The sequence below is a fragment of the Rissa tridactyla genome, chromosome 1 (assembly GCF_028500815.1).
Source record: "Rissa tridactyla isolate bRisTri1 chromosome 1, bRisTri1.patW.cur.20221130, whole genome shotgun sequence".
NCBI lineage: Eukaryota > Metazoa > Chordata > Aves > Charadriiformes > Laridae > Rissa > Rissa tridactyla.
The window spans coordinates 48981977-48998775 of NC_071466.1; the positions used below are offsets into that span (position 1 = coordinate 48981977).

The 16799-nt window shown below is 46.0% G+C and overlaps 1 protein-coding gene across 1 annotated transcript; it reads right to left on the minus strand.

The window, feature by feature from the left end:
- Window positions 1-5094: 5094 nt before the first annotated feature.
- On the minus strand, window positions 5095-9837 carry KCTD12 (potassium channel tetramerization domain containing 12). The gene has a single exon (XM_054186533.1). The coding sequence runs from the start codon at window positions 9609-9611 to the stop codon at window positions 8598-8600; it is 1014 nt and encodes a 337-aa protein (XP_054042508.1). The 5' UTR covers window positions 9612-9837; the 3' UTR covers window positions 5095-8597.
- Between the last annotated feature and the right edge of the window lie 6962 nt (window positions 9838-16799).

Genomic DNA, 16799 nt, shown 5'->3' on the forward strand with positions numbered 1-16799 from the left:
TTGCATTTGTGCATTCCCTTACTGGAATGCGCAGTCTCTGAAATCAGCAGTTCAAAAGATGTTGATAAATTGAAGAGGATTTAGAGAAGAGACATGGGATGTCTAAAGGACTGAAAAACATGCCTTATATTGACAGACCACAGGAGCTCACTCTCTTTAGCCATCAGACCATTTCTCCTGGCACTAGTAACTTTATTGTGCCATGATCCAGTTCAGGGAGCAGCTCTGGCTGAGGGCTAACCTGCCTTTTTCTGTTTGCCTGTTTAAGGTTTTCATCTGCACCAGGTCCCTGAACCCCATAGCCCCATGGCCACATAAGCAGTGCCAGCACAAAACTGGTTACAGGGGACAGGTGGCTGGCAACCCAAGGAAAAGACAGGACAATTCGTCCCTAGATTTAGATCAAATGAACCGCCTCCGTACATACCTTCCTACACATCGACATACCTTCCTCTCTCCAGCCTCGTGGTGTTGGTGAAGATGACAATACAGACCCTTCTGGCCAAAGCCGGTGACATTCACAGCGGAACAATTAATTGAGCACTGTGATGTCTTCTTTTTCACCAGCGGTATTGTCCACGATGGCCATAGATGACAGCTTAAGAGATTTCACTGCCTGATTTAAAGACCATATTCAGGGGAGTCCTGCAGTCTACGCTATGTAGAACAGCAGACTAGATGATCCGGACATTTCTTTCTCTCCTCAAACCCTAGGACATAATGCGTTGAAAAACATCCAATCTTATAATCTGCAAGCAACCTACAAACTTTTCTTTTAGGAACAGAAACTCTAGTGGATTTGTATACATATACTCCTCCTCCCACATTTTCTAAAGAAATATGACTGTTTAGCCCATTTATCTGCAACTGAGTGCTCTCCAGCCCTTAACATGATACAAACAAGTTCAAGTGGATAAACAGGCTAGTGCTCCGGCGAAACTCATAAAACCTTCATTCTCACCTGTAAAAGAAAAGGTGACTTTATCCAGATTTATTATAGTTTATACAGCACTTTTTCACAGGTTATTCAGACCACAAAACTTCAAGGAACCGTAAAACTGTTTTTAGCTGAGTTGTCTTTATCATCCCTTTAAGCGCCGCAGCAGATAAGCTACTAGGCAGCCTACTGTAAACAGCTAAATCTTTCCCATGTTCCAGCCATACCCAGAGACAGCAGATAACGTACAGGCCGTGAAAGCAAAACCCTGGAAATAAGTAGGTCAGAAGTTTAGCAGAGAAGAAGTGCCAATTTGTGGCTGTTGGGCTGCACGGAGCTGCACCAGAATACAAATGCTGCCCCTTTTTCTTCAGGCAAGGCATCAGCAGCGGGACCATGACGGCTCAGGGACTACCAAGCCACCTCGGTCATTGCCGGGAAGGAAGGAAGGAAAGAAGGAAGGAAGGGAGGAAGGGAGGGAGGGAGGGAAGGAAGGGAGGAAGGGAGGGAGGGAGGGAAGGAAGGAAGGAAGGAAGGAAGGAAGGAAGGAAGGAAGGAAGGAAGGAAGGAAGGAAGGAAGGAAGGAAGGAAGGAAGGAAGGAAGGAAGGAAGGAAGGAAGAAGGAAGGAAGGAAGGAAGGAAGGAAGGAAGGAAGGAAGGAAGGAAGGAAGGAAGGAAGGAAGGAAGGAAGGAAGGGAGGAAGGAAGGAAGGAAGGAAGGAAGGCAGGCAGAAGGGGCTGCTGTGGTGAGGACCTGCAGGTCATCCCGGGGCCTGGGACCCAGCTGCCCACCCAGCTTGGTTCTGACTGCAAGAGGGACCTCAGCAGGATGGGATTTCGCAGCACTTGTAGCACTTGTGAGTCATTGCAAGACCTCCTGGTCCTTGCAGCTTTCTGAAATACCCGTGCCTTGAGCTGTCAGCCATGGGAAGACGCGGAAGTGAATTTTCCAAGGTGAAGAAAATTAGGAATGTTTGTACAAGACCACAGATTTGGAAAAAAAAAAAAATCCATAATTGGGATCCTTTACTAAAAGAAAAAAAAAAAAAGACTCACATTCCTATAACAGTCTCTGCCCTTTTAAAGGAAAAAACTTCTAAGTTCAGGCTTCTAATAATCACAGACATTGCTGTATTATGAAGGCAGAGTTTGTCACCATGCTGTTTGGAAAATCTGAGTCAAAACCAAACCACATCCAAATCTATGTAAGTCTACAGACTTATGATGATATGCTCTGCTAAGGGACCTTATATTAAGTGTTGGTGTTACCCTAAAGTTCAGCCACAACCAGAAAAACAGTCAAAACAGAGGCAGCAGCATTGTGGTTTATTGCAGTTATCTCTGAAAACAAAAAGAAAAGTTATTCCCATCATACCAGCATTGCATTCCCTCCTAAAGATGATGTGCGCGGGAAGAGGACTGGAGGAAGCGGCTTTTCCTTCATTTTACTTCTTTTTACATCACTGCCTGCTCCTCAGTAAACTGACCAAGGTTGTGACTTTACCTCAAAATCACAAAAGGAAATAATAGATCGAGTGCTCTTTATCAATGGAGCTGATTTTTCATCACAGTCTAGATACGCTGCTCTCACCCTCACTAGCTGAACTTCAGTGAGTTAACACTTAACTTCTAGCCTGAGAAAATGGTTAAGCTGCAAAAGCCAAGTCAGAGGCTATAGGGGGCTGGGCACCACCCGCAAACTGACATCACAGGACACATTGGCTCATTCCTACACGCTTCTGTGTGAACTTCCTTCCCTTCCATATTACGTTGAATAAAAAAGGATGGTAAAATATTAACCCACACCTGTCCATCTCCCTAAGCAAGGTGTTCTGTTAGCATTGCCTTTTCCCAGCAGCTAAGGGCTGAGCTTTTTTGAAAGAGAAGAAAAAAAATGCTTTCATCCAGATGATATACCAAATGAGACCTAGAACAAACAAAGGACACAAAAAACCACAGTTTTTCTTTTTTTTTTTGGGGGGGTGGTGTGTCCAAGATAGGGATAATGTATGAATGTATTATTTGGATTAGACAGAAAAGTATTGTGAATTTCTTGTGATACCGAGGAATTTCCCCAAAACTGCAGGAGGCTGCTCCCGCTTTGTGCAAGGATTCTTTTTCCCAGCTCTTATTTCCTCATAAGGAAATAGAACTACTTCAAAACCCTGACACTGTCGCTAACAGCTGTGATGGAAATTTCATATATTCCTTATGTGCTAAACAACTTTTAGAGCAAGATGTGTACAACAGAGCTTAATTTTATTCCAGTTTGAACACAGTGGAGAGTGGAACGGGGAAGAAATGCGATAATTTGACCGACGGTGGTTTTGACTGTCTCAGCAGTTGTGCTGTGTATTTCCAACAGACTACTTGCAACGGCGGTATTAATACTTCAGCAATCAAACATTAAGAGTTTTGTTTAGCAGCAGAGCCTTACAGCTAGTACAGTTCGCTGCAAGGGGAAAACCACATGCAGCTCATTTTAATGAAAAACAAAATTAGCTTTCAGTTTCATAAAACTAAATGCTAGTACTTTCTAAATAAATAAGGCATTTCCAACTAAGTTTTCACTAACAACTATGCTGAAGATTTCCTATAATTAAAAAAAAAGAAAAAAAAAAAAAACTGAGTCAAATCTAGCCTTTGGAAAATATTTTCCTGCACATTTTGATCCATTTTTGCCAGCCAAAAGGGCAGAAGGAGAACTAAAAGCTCCATATTCACAAGCAAAGTTTTCTCCAGCAAAGGTACCAACAGACGGGCTTACGACAGGCGGCCAAGAAGGGCTGTTTGTAACAAGGCTCAAAGCTGTTTGAGCTGCACTTGGAAACGCTGCAGAAATTTAGAGGCTGGAAATATTTTTAAGCCGTTCTAGTCCTAGCCCATTGGCTTGGCTGAGTGGCCGGTGTCGCAAAAGTAAGTGTGACGGCTTGCCTCCTCAGTCTGTAGGGTTTTAGTACACTCGGACTACTGTGCCCTCCCTTGACAAAAGGTTTTCTGTAGACAGTGCCAGGCATTAATTACAGTAATTTGTTGTTAGCCTTGTTTCCTAAGGAAATAAGGCTCACACACTTGCATTGTCCTTTTAGACGGACATCTGTCCCCTTTAACAACTTCTGAGCTGATGGGGTAATTTCAAACACAATCGAAATAACCAAAAAAACTCACAGATGTTATGTTCTTTCTTACAAATTCCACGAATACTGCTGGCTGGGGAAAGGAAAAGGGAAAACAATCTGTAGTTCCCTGAGGGAGGAAGGTAGAATTCAGCCACAACCTTCATCATAGCAGAAGCTGGTTCTGCCAAAGAATGCGCCGCCTTTTGCCTAGCAGAAGTGAAATAAAAGGGATGGGGGCAAACAGAGTAATTGAAGTGGTAATATAAAGGACATGAGACCTAAGCCTGCAGAAAGACAGACTCAAAGTTTTGTTGCTCGTGGAACAACTTCCTTTCTTGTACTATTGTGTGATAACAAAGCTCTCAAATACTACCAAGCCGTCAAATAAAACGGTTGATTAAACTTCCTTCAGCTGGTTCCTTTGCATTATCACCATGCTAGCCAAGAAAGTTACAGGCACTTCACACGAGTGGATTTTAGTAGGAATCCATTAGTAATTTCCTACGAAACTGACCACAGTTTGTTATAAACCATCAGGTTCACTAGCGATCACAGGGTAGCTGACAAGATCACCCCTCCGTTCCTTAACAGAATTTCTAAATGCATTTCTCTGGGATCATCGATTTCCTTAGGTATTAATGTTTCTTTCACTAAATGAATCCTATATCAAATATTATTCTCCTCTGGCTCCACAAAAAACATCAACATTGTATTTTGACTATTATTCTGTGTTATTCAAATGAAGCTGTTTAATCACTACGGTTTCCTGACGACTGATTTAAACTGACCAGTATTACAAAAATTCTCTGTGACACTTAAAAGGAAAGTATGCCGTCTGAGCATTATACATTTCTGTTTATCTTGCCCCAGGTGTTACTAGAGATCCCTATAGACACAATATTCTTTGCTCGATGTTTCTGCTTTGCATATTAGGTTGCAGCCTTTGCTGAAGTTATGAATATGATACCGTGGAAGAGAGAGCAAAGCTAACGACATCTTTACCAAGAGTAAAAAGGACAGCATAAACCACACAACCCAGTTAATATTTAAAGAACAAGAGTTTAATTTGGTATGCAACGTTTTCCTAGGAGGACCTTTATTTTCAATGCTATACATGTGAAAATAAGAATGAATAAGCGGCTCATTATCTACATGTATAAAAATATAAACATCCTATCGAACATCTGCAAAGTCAGCCTTCATGTTATGCATCGCTGAAAAGACCTATGCCTTAACTTCTAATTAAAGACTGCCTTTGTATTTTAAACAGCACTCGTAAATGCGCTGCATTCATCCCTAAGTACATGAACCGTGAACAACAGCTGCTACAAAATGTATACAGGACTCTGGTATTATGCCTTTAGATTTTTGTCTTTCTGCACGTCAACAGGTTAGCAGAGTCATCGTGTTTATCCGTCCTTCGAGCTCGCAGTAGAAGGGACCAGCAAAACTCAGTGACGTTGCCTTGGGCGTTTTACCTCTTAAAAATTTTAATGAAATTACTGAGTAATGTTTAAGGAAAATATCATCTTCTCTGGCAAACCATCAAATGACTATTATGTTTATGGCACCATCATTTTAAGCCGAAATGTAATGAGTTACCAGTACACGAAGGGACCCATTTCCTAATACTAACAACACTTAAGAGTTTTTAGCACAAACACAAAGATTAAAAACTCATTAGTTTATGTTTTTATTACACCCATTTTTACTTAAAATTCTGAGAATTTCTGGGTCTTCTGCCAGCAAATGGATAGGCAATCATTGATCAAAATACAGGCAATCTTTGCTTTAGAGATGCATTCAGCCACCTGGAAGTTTAGTTATGATTCACACTCAAGCAAGTACATAACCGATTGCAGTTCTACAAGCTGATACTCATATTCATTTTTTCCATAGAAACAGGTATAGGAAACCATAAAACATTACCATATTATGTACATAGCGTAACATGTAAATGCTCAGCTAGATATATTATGAAATTCTATAGCACTAAAATGGTTAAAAAACTAAATGATTCGTGTAAAATGTTTATATACTGTATATATATGTACACTAAATCACAAGTTCAATTTAAAACTGCCCCTATTCATAGCTCCTATGATGGATATAGTAAGCTACCAGCTCCTTAAAAAAAGAAAGCTATCTAGAGCGAATTTGAACACTTTACTGAAAACTGATTTTATACAAAATCTTAAAAAACATACTTCGGAATTACTTAACAGAAACTAGAAAAAGACGGTCATTATTCTCGAGAATGGCACTATAAAGACCTAGTAGCTGTGATCAATGTCCTTTCACTTGTGGTATAAATAAGTTAAGCACAAAGAAATCATCTCAGAGTAAGGCATAGGACAAACAGGTTTCATTCCGTCGTCGGGTGTATTGGCCTCTCACTCTATCTTATTGCTCATCTAATTTGGCAGGTATACATTTCCCTCCTGTTAAAAATACTCCATTATACAACTATCTACAACTGGACAATACCCAGCGCCTTCATATGCGCATCTTCAATTTAATCACATTGACAAACAATCTTGCTAACATAAAAAAATTAAAAAAAAAAAACCATGGCAATGCAAGTTATTTTCAGTTTTACGTGGCTGTGCATGCACTTAATGAAGGACCAAGTGGTGAACATAGAGGCTGAGCACTGAAACTCAACTCAATACGTACGTAGCTGTAGCTGTTTTCAAAGGAATTAAGGTTTTAAAAATAAAACCCTACTGTGAAATTCTTTGGTTAGAATACAAGTGCTAGTAGCATTCCTAAATTTGGAGTTAGAACAATTTATTATTCAAGAGTTTTAAAGATGTAACTTCAAGCCTTTAATACGTACCGCTAAATTCTGCAACGCTTCGGATACATTTAGGATAGTTTTCCATGAAGGTCTGAGTGGACAATACAGGTTTTTAAATCAAGTTCAGGTTTTAAAAGAAAGTGCTTTTGTACCCCAATCTTCACGAATTTATTAGAAAGAGCTGCTCAGGCCTCCCTATTGTAAAACCTGCTACTCAGATCATCTGTTCCAAAGCAAGCTACGGCTACCTCCTCTGGGAAAAAGAAGACTGTTAGACAGCACGAACCAAATACAGCTTAGAAGGGGTAATTTCCCCTTAAGAAAGTTGGCATCGTCCTTGTTTTTGTAAGGACGGGGCTTAATTCTTTCTAAGAAGCGCTTAAGCTTGCGTAGGAAGAGGTACCTAACTCTCAGCAGTGGCACTGCTCTGGTAGTACTGCCATGAAAACTGAGGAATTGGTTCTTAAAAAAGTGGTTTCAGCATCGATTCTGTTGCCTTCCAAGTTTTACCACACTAACATGACAAAACTTAAAGTAACAAGCAGGGTCCTCTTGATTACACTTATAACGCATTAATTCAATGTACATGATTTCAGCTTCCCAGGCAGCAGGCCCTACCTTCACTCTGGCAAGCCTGGCTTCTTCTCTCCCCCATCATTTTGAGGGTGTTTAAGGGAATATGCATTGAGATTTCTATGCATATTATAGACAGTAAATTCAAGAGAATTATAAGGACTTCACAACACCCATGAAAGTTACGATTCACAAGCACTTTAATTTTTCAAAGCATCGTTGCTTTACCTCTCAAGGGAATAGACACGTGTCTCTGAGGACACTTTATAGTTCGAGTGGTTGGTTATCCAGCGAACCTGTCCTTTCACATCAGCCTCACGTGCCTGCTGTGCAGGCCCTGGTCCAGTTTAACAGCTTGGAGAGGGGCATTCAGAGAGATAAGGAGCAGAGAAGGGGAGATGGATGCAACCGGTCATGAAGGGCCACACGCATGCCTCCTGCAAAATTACTCATCTCTACAGATGATGTAGGAGCCAGAGTGACAACCCCTCGCTGTCAGGCATCACTTCCACAGGACAGTCCTTCATTGAGAGGCATCGCTTTGAGCAGGTGGGGGGATAAAATGGACCCTTACAGATCCACCCAATAAGGCGGAATCTTGGGGAAGAGCTTGGGGATGAGAAAAGACATCGCACCACCTTCAACAGAAGCTGCTGAAAAGCAACTGAAAAGTTCCTCAGCCCCTAAATGCCCCGTCTTTAAAACACCCCACCCTGAAAAGGGCCAACCCTTGGCTCCTGTGTGTGGAGAGGGGCAGGCGCTGGGCACACACACAGCCTTTCTGAGGCAGGTATTTGTCTATTCCCGCTACCTCTCTCCTTCCTCGCTACCGGAACAGCTACTGGGAGGCGTGGGAGGGGGGATGACGGTGCGAGCCGGGATGCGGTGGCTGAGCAGGGAGGTGGCGGCCAAGCAGGGACATGGCGGCCGAGGCACGACATGGTGACCTCCTGTCCCCGGGACCGTCAGGAGGTACGTGCAGGAGGGGTGGGGGCTGCGCTGGGTGGCTGACCCGCCTTGTGCGTGGAGGCAGACACCGGGGTGAGGAGAGCGCAAGGGGACATGGTCCCCCTTCCACGTCCTCCTTCCTCCGGGCCGGGAGGGGACCGCAGGTGCGAGGGCGTGCAGGGGCCACCACCTCATCCCCACGCCATGTGCCGGGCGGATGCTCAGTCCCGGCAGAAGACATACTCGGTGTAGCTGGTCCAGATCTTATCATCAGCAGGGCCGCCCTGCTCAGGGGCGAAGGCACAGGTGCCGGTGGAGGAGCAGGCGGCCATGCGGAAGCCAGCCTCGGAGAGCCGGTCGAAGGCTTGCTCGAGGAAGTTGAACTTGAGGTAGTAGCGGGCGGTGTAGCGCTCGGGAGGGCGGTCAGGGTCCCGGCTCTCGTTCAGCGTCTCCCCGAAGACCTCTTTGGCCAACGCCGTCTTACCGCAGACGGTGATGCGGGCCACCCGCCGGAACTTGGCGTCGGCCTGCGCCTCCCGCCCGATGGTGTAGGAGCCCCGGTAGCCGATGGTGATGTAGCCCGAGCGTCGCCCGGCCGCCCCGTCCAGCGACTGCGAGGGGGTGAGCAGCGGCCCGCCCGAGGGGCTGCGGCTGGCGGTGGGCGACGGGGCGGAGGCGGCGGCTCCTCCCCCGCCGCCCCCTTCCAGCGGCTCGGCCTCCAGGTAGCCGAGGAGGGCCGGCGGCGGCGGCTCGTCGGCGCAGAGGGAGCCGTCGCGGTGCAGGGCGGCGGGGCGAGCGGCGGCGGCGACCCGAGCCTGAGCCAGGCGGCGAGCCAGGTCGGGCAGCTGGAAGTACTCGGCCTCCCGCTGGAGGCGGCTGCGCTCGGGGAAGTGCTCGGGCAGCACCAGCTGCAGGTCCCGCAGGTAGTCCAGGATGTAGCGGAAAAGGAAGCCGTCGCGGTCGAGGAAGAAGCGGCCCTTGCTGTCCCGGGGCAGCTCGCTGGGCTGCTGCTGCGAGAACATGCGCCAGAGCAGCGAGTCCCGCACCGAGACCACGGTGCAGCGCCGCGTCACGTACACCTGCCCGCCCACGTTCAGCTCCACGATCTCCGGGAAGGATGACCAGCCGCCCGCCGCCGCCGCCGCCGCCGCCCCGCTCCCCGCCGCCCCGCTCCCCGCCGCCGGCGACACGCCGCCGCCGTTGGGCAGCCCGCGGGCGCTGTCTGCCAGGGCCATACCGGACGGAGCCCGCCGCCGGCGGGGAGCCGCCGCCCTTCGCCCTTCCTCCTCCTCCTCCTCCTCCTCCGGCCGCCTGGGCTCCGGCGGGGGAGCGCGCAGCCCTCCGCCGCTGCCCGCCGGAGCCTCCCGCCCCGTCTGTCCCCGGAGCTGCCCGGCCGCTGCCGCTCGGCTCCCCCGCTCCGCTGCCCGCTACCGGCCAGGCGCCTCCGTCGGGCTGCGAGCGGAGAAGCCCCGGCAGCGGCGGCGGGGCCGTGTTTATGTAGCGCGGCCGCACCTCGCGGGAGGCGGGGGGAGGCTGGCGGGAGGCAGAGCCGAGCGCACGGGGAGGGGAAGGGGACGGCCCTGCGCTGACGCAGGGTCCCCCCTCGTCGTTAAGCCCCACCACCGTCCCGGTCCTCCTTCCCCGGCTGCGACGGGGACCCTCTTCCCCGCCCAGTGGGCGCCCGCCGGCCTCCCCGCCGGGAAGGACGGGCACCGCGCTGTGCGGCCGGGCGGGGGTAAAACCTTGGAGGGGCTGCGGGGCCGACCCGCCCGCCCCAACCCCGGCACTTCGGCTCGCTCCCCGGCTTCTCCGAGACGTCTTTCGGCTGGCAAGAAACCCCCTCCGTTCGTCCCGAGGTGCAGGAGGGGTGAGGGGAAAGCGGCGAGACGCTGCTGCCCCCCGCCGAAAGGAGCCGTGCCGTCCCCCCGGCTGGTCTTTCAACGATCGTCCAAACCCTCGCCAAGTCAGAGCCCCGGCGAGGTAACCGTGTCCCCCTCCCTCCTGTCGCCTTCACCAGGGCAAAACGCGAGCCCGCACTCGCCTCACCCGGGTCCCCTGCCCGTTTCTGGGCTTGCGAAGACACCCACTAGGCTCTTTTAGTGGTTTTTTTTAAGGGTTTTTAAGGCCCTTAAGGAGCCCGTGAAAACTTCCCCATCCCCCGTCCGGTGGCACCGGGAGGGCCGGGCTGCGGGTACCTCGCCGTCGGGGCTCGGTGCCTGGCGGGCGAGGGGACCCCGGCGCTGTTGGGGTCCCCTCCAGCGGCCTGTCAAAAGGCACTTTGCCGTGAGAGCTTGGCTCCTCGTTTCTGCGTGGATATGAGCGTAATTGGGTGCCCTTACAGCTCAGATTTAATTTGGATTAATTAGGTACATCGGGCTGCGCGTGAAACATAAGCACCTATTTAACATGCGTTGGCAGTGAGCGTTTAAATTATGTTTCAGGCTTTTGCTTGAATTTCGTCTGCATTTCTGTGTCTCTCTGCGAGCAACAGCAAAAAGATGCTGCCTCAATGTGCTCGGTTGCTCTCCTCTGGGAGTTCAAGTGTGCGTTCTTCCTCGAGACAACAGCTGAAAGGACAGGAAGATCTGAGGAGCATGAAGGCAACCATGAGTGCCTTCCTTTCATAGGGGTGGAAGAAGCCCTCTCTGGGCTACCTTGCTGCAAATTCCCTAATGCATTGGTCCGTGAAGTAGAAGTCGAAAGATGCAGAGGCAGGGGGTAAGAAGTCCTTCAGAAATTCAGAAATGGGGGAGGAAGGAAAGGCAAGTTAGTTCTCAAGAGCAAGCTAAGTTTGCCCAAGAGAAGAAGAGGAAGAAAAGGAAGAAGAGGAAGAAGAGGAGGAGTTGAGAAACAGAAGTTTTGAAAGGGGAAGATAAAGAAGCACGATATGTCAAGGGAGAGCTGGCAAGGGAGATGTTGTGGTCTAAGGAAAACGATTGGGTGAGCTTGGGGCACTTGGAAGTTACATGAGTTTAATTTGAACAAGAGGATAGCAAAGATGTGAAACATTACTTTTTTCCATGTGGGAAAGCGAGCTGCCAGGATTTTGGTCACCAAGTATTTTAATTTGTGGGAGCAAAATGGTAAAGTAGGTTAATCTGATGTTTTGCTGAGATTTTGTAACCAGCAGCTTGTTTCTCTCTTCTTTTTTTTTGAGAGGAGTAGGAGAGAGGTGAAAACAGTTCTGGAAGATCACGGAAAAAGAAAATAAGCCTGAATGAAGTTGATTTGCTACCCATTTAAACATCTGAGTTTGTCGCTATAGAAAAAAAAGGAAAATAATGTGACTTATCTGCTAGCGCACAGGGAATCTTTGTTTTCTTCCCTCATACTATTTTAGGGTCAATTCACCAGGCTAAAAGCACATGAAATTTTCACATTGTGCTCTGCTCGTGACAGCTTCATGGAGTTACTTCTACCTTTCAGTCTCTTAACGTGGCATCACCCCCCCCACGTCACCCTGCTCCCGGCCATACTTAGCAAGAAGCCACCTCAAGAGCCTCCCACAGATTTGTATTTTAAACTCCGCTTCCCTAGTGTGGGCTCTCTGTCGAGAGCACTGTGATTAAACTGTGCACCCAGAAGATGAGATCATATAATGCTCGTGCGGGGACTTATTCATAGCAGAATTTGCAGTGGAAGATTTTGCAGCAACCAGCAGGTGAGCCTTACAAATGCTCCTATATATAAAAAAAAATAAATAAATGGGATGTTTAATTCATCTGTTAGTTAAACATAATTTCTCTGGCACTAGGTGAGTATTAAGGTGGGTTAGCAAAAATAGCACTAGCATATTCATTGGACTTGAGTTTTTTACTTGCCTTGAGTTTTGTTAGATTTGAGACCAGACTTTGTAAGACCTGAGCTTAGTGGATCTTTCAGTCCATGTTTTCAGAAGCTTCACGGATGAGTAAGTTACTCTGCTTCTTCAGACATTGGCTCTCCAGAGCTTTACCTCCACCTGCCTACCATCTGGTGGGAGGCCAAATGAGAAGCACCCACCATGCTCCTGTGCAGCACCATATGATGCCCAAAGCCATGCACGTTATAGGAGATGGGGAGGTTCACAGCTGTAACAAGCATCTTGGGCCACTGTCCCAAGTCTTTCTTTAGGGGCACAAACCGATCCGTCCCACTGCAGCATCCTATGTGCCAATGTGCAAGCTGACCCCTGACTCGCCTTCAAAAAGAGAAGGAGGAGCCTTCCTCTGGGAAGATACTGTTCATACAGCCTGTTCAACAGTCCTGGGCAAAGACCCAGTTTGCAGTGTTTGTCTCGGAGATAGCTGTCATTTTCTGGGCTTAAAAACATGCCCAGCACTGAAATATCTGGTTTGAAGCCACCGCTCTTCAGAAGAATTGTCTTCTATGGGCGTCTCACTGCTGCTTTGTGCAGGTGAGGATGCTTTGCCTGGCTGCAAGGTTATGGTTATTGTAACTTCTTTAACAGATTTTTTTTTTCCTCTTTTCACAAAATATTCCATTAGTTTCTTCTCCATTTCCTATCTCTTTTCATTTGGCTACATTTGTCTCCAGTGAGGAGAACTGGACTTCATCTGTGGGTATTAAAATGGGTAAACATATCAACTATTTTTATTTACGTGTCAGTCACAGGGTTGCGTAACACAGTCATAATCTCAGTGTTTCATTCTTATTTTGTGTGGGAGACAGTGAAATATTAGTACACGTAACATTCAAGGCTGCCACAGAATGCCTCGTTAGGCCCACATACCCTGTAAAGGGCGTTAAATATTAAATATGGTCTAATGGACAGGCTAGGCTTTATGACAATAAATGTGTAGTTGAATTTCCTTGGCTGTGCAGTGCCACGACATTTCTGAAAAGCACTCCTTCAGATAAGACAGTCATATTTCAGGGTTTGCTATTAGCTGCCTACCACAATTAGGTGCATGTTGGGTGCATGCAGTCTTAATCCGATGGGTTACAACAGCTTTGTTTCTTTTAATATTTTGAGATGTTTACACTGGGTTTGGGTTTTTTTCTTTTTTTTTTTTGGAGAGGGGGGTGGTAGCGTGGAGTTTTTGGTGTGTCAATGTTTGGAAAGATGTTTCCATCACGATGGGACGAAGCCCCTGTTTCATGTTTCGCGTAGCGGACCAGGTTCGGTCAAGGTGGACGAATTCCTTCACAAACCGTAGAGGAAGGGCAACACCTAGTGGGAATAAACCCACATTGCAGTTAAGACACGACCCAAGATCCATAATAAAGAGAAAACTATACCTTTTCGGTCACAAAAAGTAGATGTAAACTGTTGTATTACTATATTCAACTTCTTCCTGAGAAGCTTTACAGAGCAAGAACACATTTGATCCCTGTTCTGAACTAAAAGGGGTGGTTAGCATTTATTATTTCTTCTTTCAGTCTACGTTGTGTGAAACGGCATAATATTGCTTAGAAAAAGCCTCGTTGGATATGATTGAGTTTTTTGTTTAATACTGAATTCAGTGAAATATTTAGACTCCTGCATAAAACCGACAAAAGGAATTAGTGATCTAAACTGAACTAGAGGCTCAAATATGTTCGTTAACAGCTTCACAATCTTGCTTAGAGGATGCAGGAAAAGGAGTATGGTTAGTCACAGAGCAGAGTTTATTGTCTGAGAGTTGGGAACTCTTCACATTTTGGGGACTTACATGCTCTCTAATATGTGTGCAGATCTGTAAGTTTGACTTTGGCAGTGAATGCATGGCTATTAGATGAAATCTTTCCCTTTTCTGAATCACTGCTCAGGGTAAAATTATCGGGATCAGCGTTATACTCAAGTGATACCAAGTAATGTTGCCAGAAACTTGAATTGTGCATTATTCCACCCAAAGACAGAAGAACTCAACTCCTTCTAAAGAGAATGCTGTTTCTCTGCAAACTCAGTCCCATGTACTGTATATAGCTGGACAACACACATACACAAAATCGTAGATTTACATATTTCACGTCAATTGTAACGAATTTTATCTGTGAAGTTATATCTCGTAATATCTGTTAACAGATATTGTTTTGCCTGGGTGTTTGCGTATACGGTTGAATATGTTTAGCTGGAACTGCATGTTCTATGAAGTCCAGCTGCTATGAAAATGCACGTGTTCAAGCGTGAACGATAGGGAAGAATCACGGAATAGTTCAGGTTGGAAGGGACCTCAGGAGGTCATCAAGTGCTCAAGCACTTTCCTCCTGCCAGCGTGATACAGACGTTACTCTGAATAATTTTGTGAGGGCAATGCTCTGCAGAGCCTGGGGGAGAGGGAGGGAGCAGGGGGAGGAGAGCCATTAGCTGTGTATTCCATGTCCTTGGCCAATACAGAGCTGCAGAGTGTGGCTGAGAAACATAATCAAGTGAGCAATTAGTGAAGTTCAGAGCGGTATTCATTTCCTTCAAGCACCTTTACAAAAATTGGAAGACAAAAGGTATCCTCTCAATGTCATGGGGACGCACATTTCTGCCTCGATAAAGAAAAGCATTTGAAGGGGACACCTTCCACACATGAGCGTCACTGAAACTGGAGGACACAAGAAAAGAAGCTATGCACTTGATGCCAAATGTGGAAGTACCCCCAGCTGCTTCTTTTCAGGTGATATCTAGGAAAATGTGATGCTTGATTTTCTATTTCCCTGCTTTGGTTAATTATCATGAAGTTACAGCTCTGTCTGACACGAAAAAAAGCAGAAGCTATGTCATTTTGTCATATGTAGTGGTGCGGTATTTTACATGCACAACACGTGAGGATTTTCTCCTGTGCTAAATTACTCATAACCCCTATGGAGCAGTTTTAAATCAGGGTTCTTTTTGTGAGCCTTGGCTCTCCGAAATTAATCTCCCGTATCTCCGTGAAACTTTTCATTCACGTCTTCAAATCTTCCCTTGGCAATTTTCCTACCTGTGAATAAATAACATTCTGACCCAGCTTCTACCACAGCAACGACAGGAAGACAACCAGACCTTTGCAAACGTGAGTGGAAACTACACCGATCTTCCACATTATCCGTCAACGTGGATCGACAGCCTTATGCCGTCTCTTAGAATTTGACAGTATGAGGATTCAGCAAAAGAGCTTCTCCTAATAGGGGAAATGCAACTCATTATCTAGCTAATTAGGATATCAAAACTAGCCTCTACTCCCACTTCTTATCAGCCTGCCTTCCTGAAGGGTCAGGCTTTAAAATAGGTTTTAGTGGGGAAAAAGCATGTTTTTTGGAGGGAGCTACAATCAAAAGATAAGAGCATTGGTTCACAGAGGAGCAAGTTAAGAATTGTCCCTAAGTCTGTTCCTCTGAGAAGCTAATCACAAGGGTGGCATCATTGCTGAGCAGGAACTCTTATCCAAGAGAAAATGCTTTTTAATTATTTTTTCAAAATTTACAGGTCTTGCTGATACCCTGTTCTCACAGAAATGTGCTTTAACAAAGGAATTCAAAATGTATTGATACGATTATTCTTTTCAACAGAGTGATTCTTCAAAGGTAAAATAGCTAATGATAATGACATTGGTGATTGTTTCAGATTTATGTGTTTGCTTTAGCTGTGATTATTGGAGGTATACTATTCGCTAATCTAGCACTTTTCAAAATCATACCTGTGGTCAGTGAACAGTAATTAATGCATTTGCTTTTCCTTTCTGCCACTGTGTACCAATGCAAGCTGTGCTTAACCAATGTTAACACTTTAATGAAGATTAAAATAAACAAATGAAATGCAGTCATTCCTTCGTTTTGACAGACTCAGAAAATGAATGTTCTGCTTTGTTCTCTTTGCGTCTTTTCCTGTTGAACTCAATTTAAAATTCCTGTTATGTTTAATAGAAGAAATATCACAGTCCTTACCGGGGGTGCTTGCAGCATCTGTAAAAGTACGAAGGGGATGAAAGCCATCAGATGAAAGCCCACAGCAGGCACTCTACTATAGATATGTTGGCAACTGATTTTTTACTACTGTAGCTGCCTTTCTTGACTACCTAAGAAAACCATGTTTGCACCAGTGTTTTTTTTTTTCTCTACGGAGACCTAAGCCCATATCCTCGATGGCAGAACTGACTGTATTGCTGTCAAACCCTGCTCGTTTCACAGCCCATGTAAACTAATGAGTGATATTAAACTGTCAAGGAATTAATGGCTTCACAACGCCTGTGTAGTGTTTCACAGTCCCCTGCTTGCTCATGTCCCCCCCCCAGGGGTCAGTCCTGAAGGATGCTTGGAATACAGTAGAGGTGGTTCCAGCTTTCTACTGGGCTCCACAGTTAAATTTCTGACTTCGTCATCTCTCGACGCAGATTAAAATGAAATTAATGAAGTCTCATTAGGGAGTTGGTGTTCACCTTCCCACCTGGAAGATGAAAAACAATTTATATACACATAAAGAGAGAGACCCTTTATTGACAGGATACTCAAACTTGTTTCTCCTTCTTTGGCCT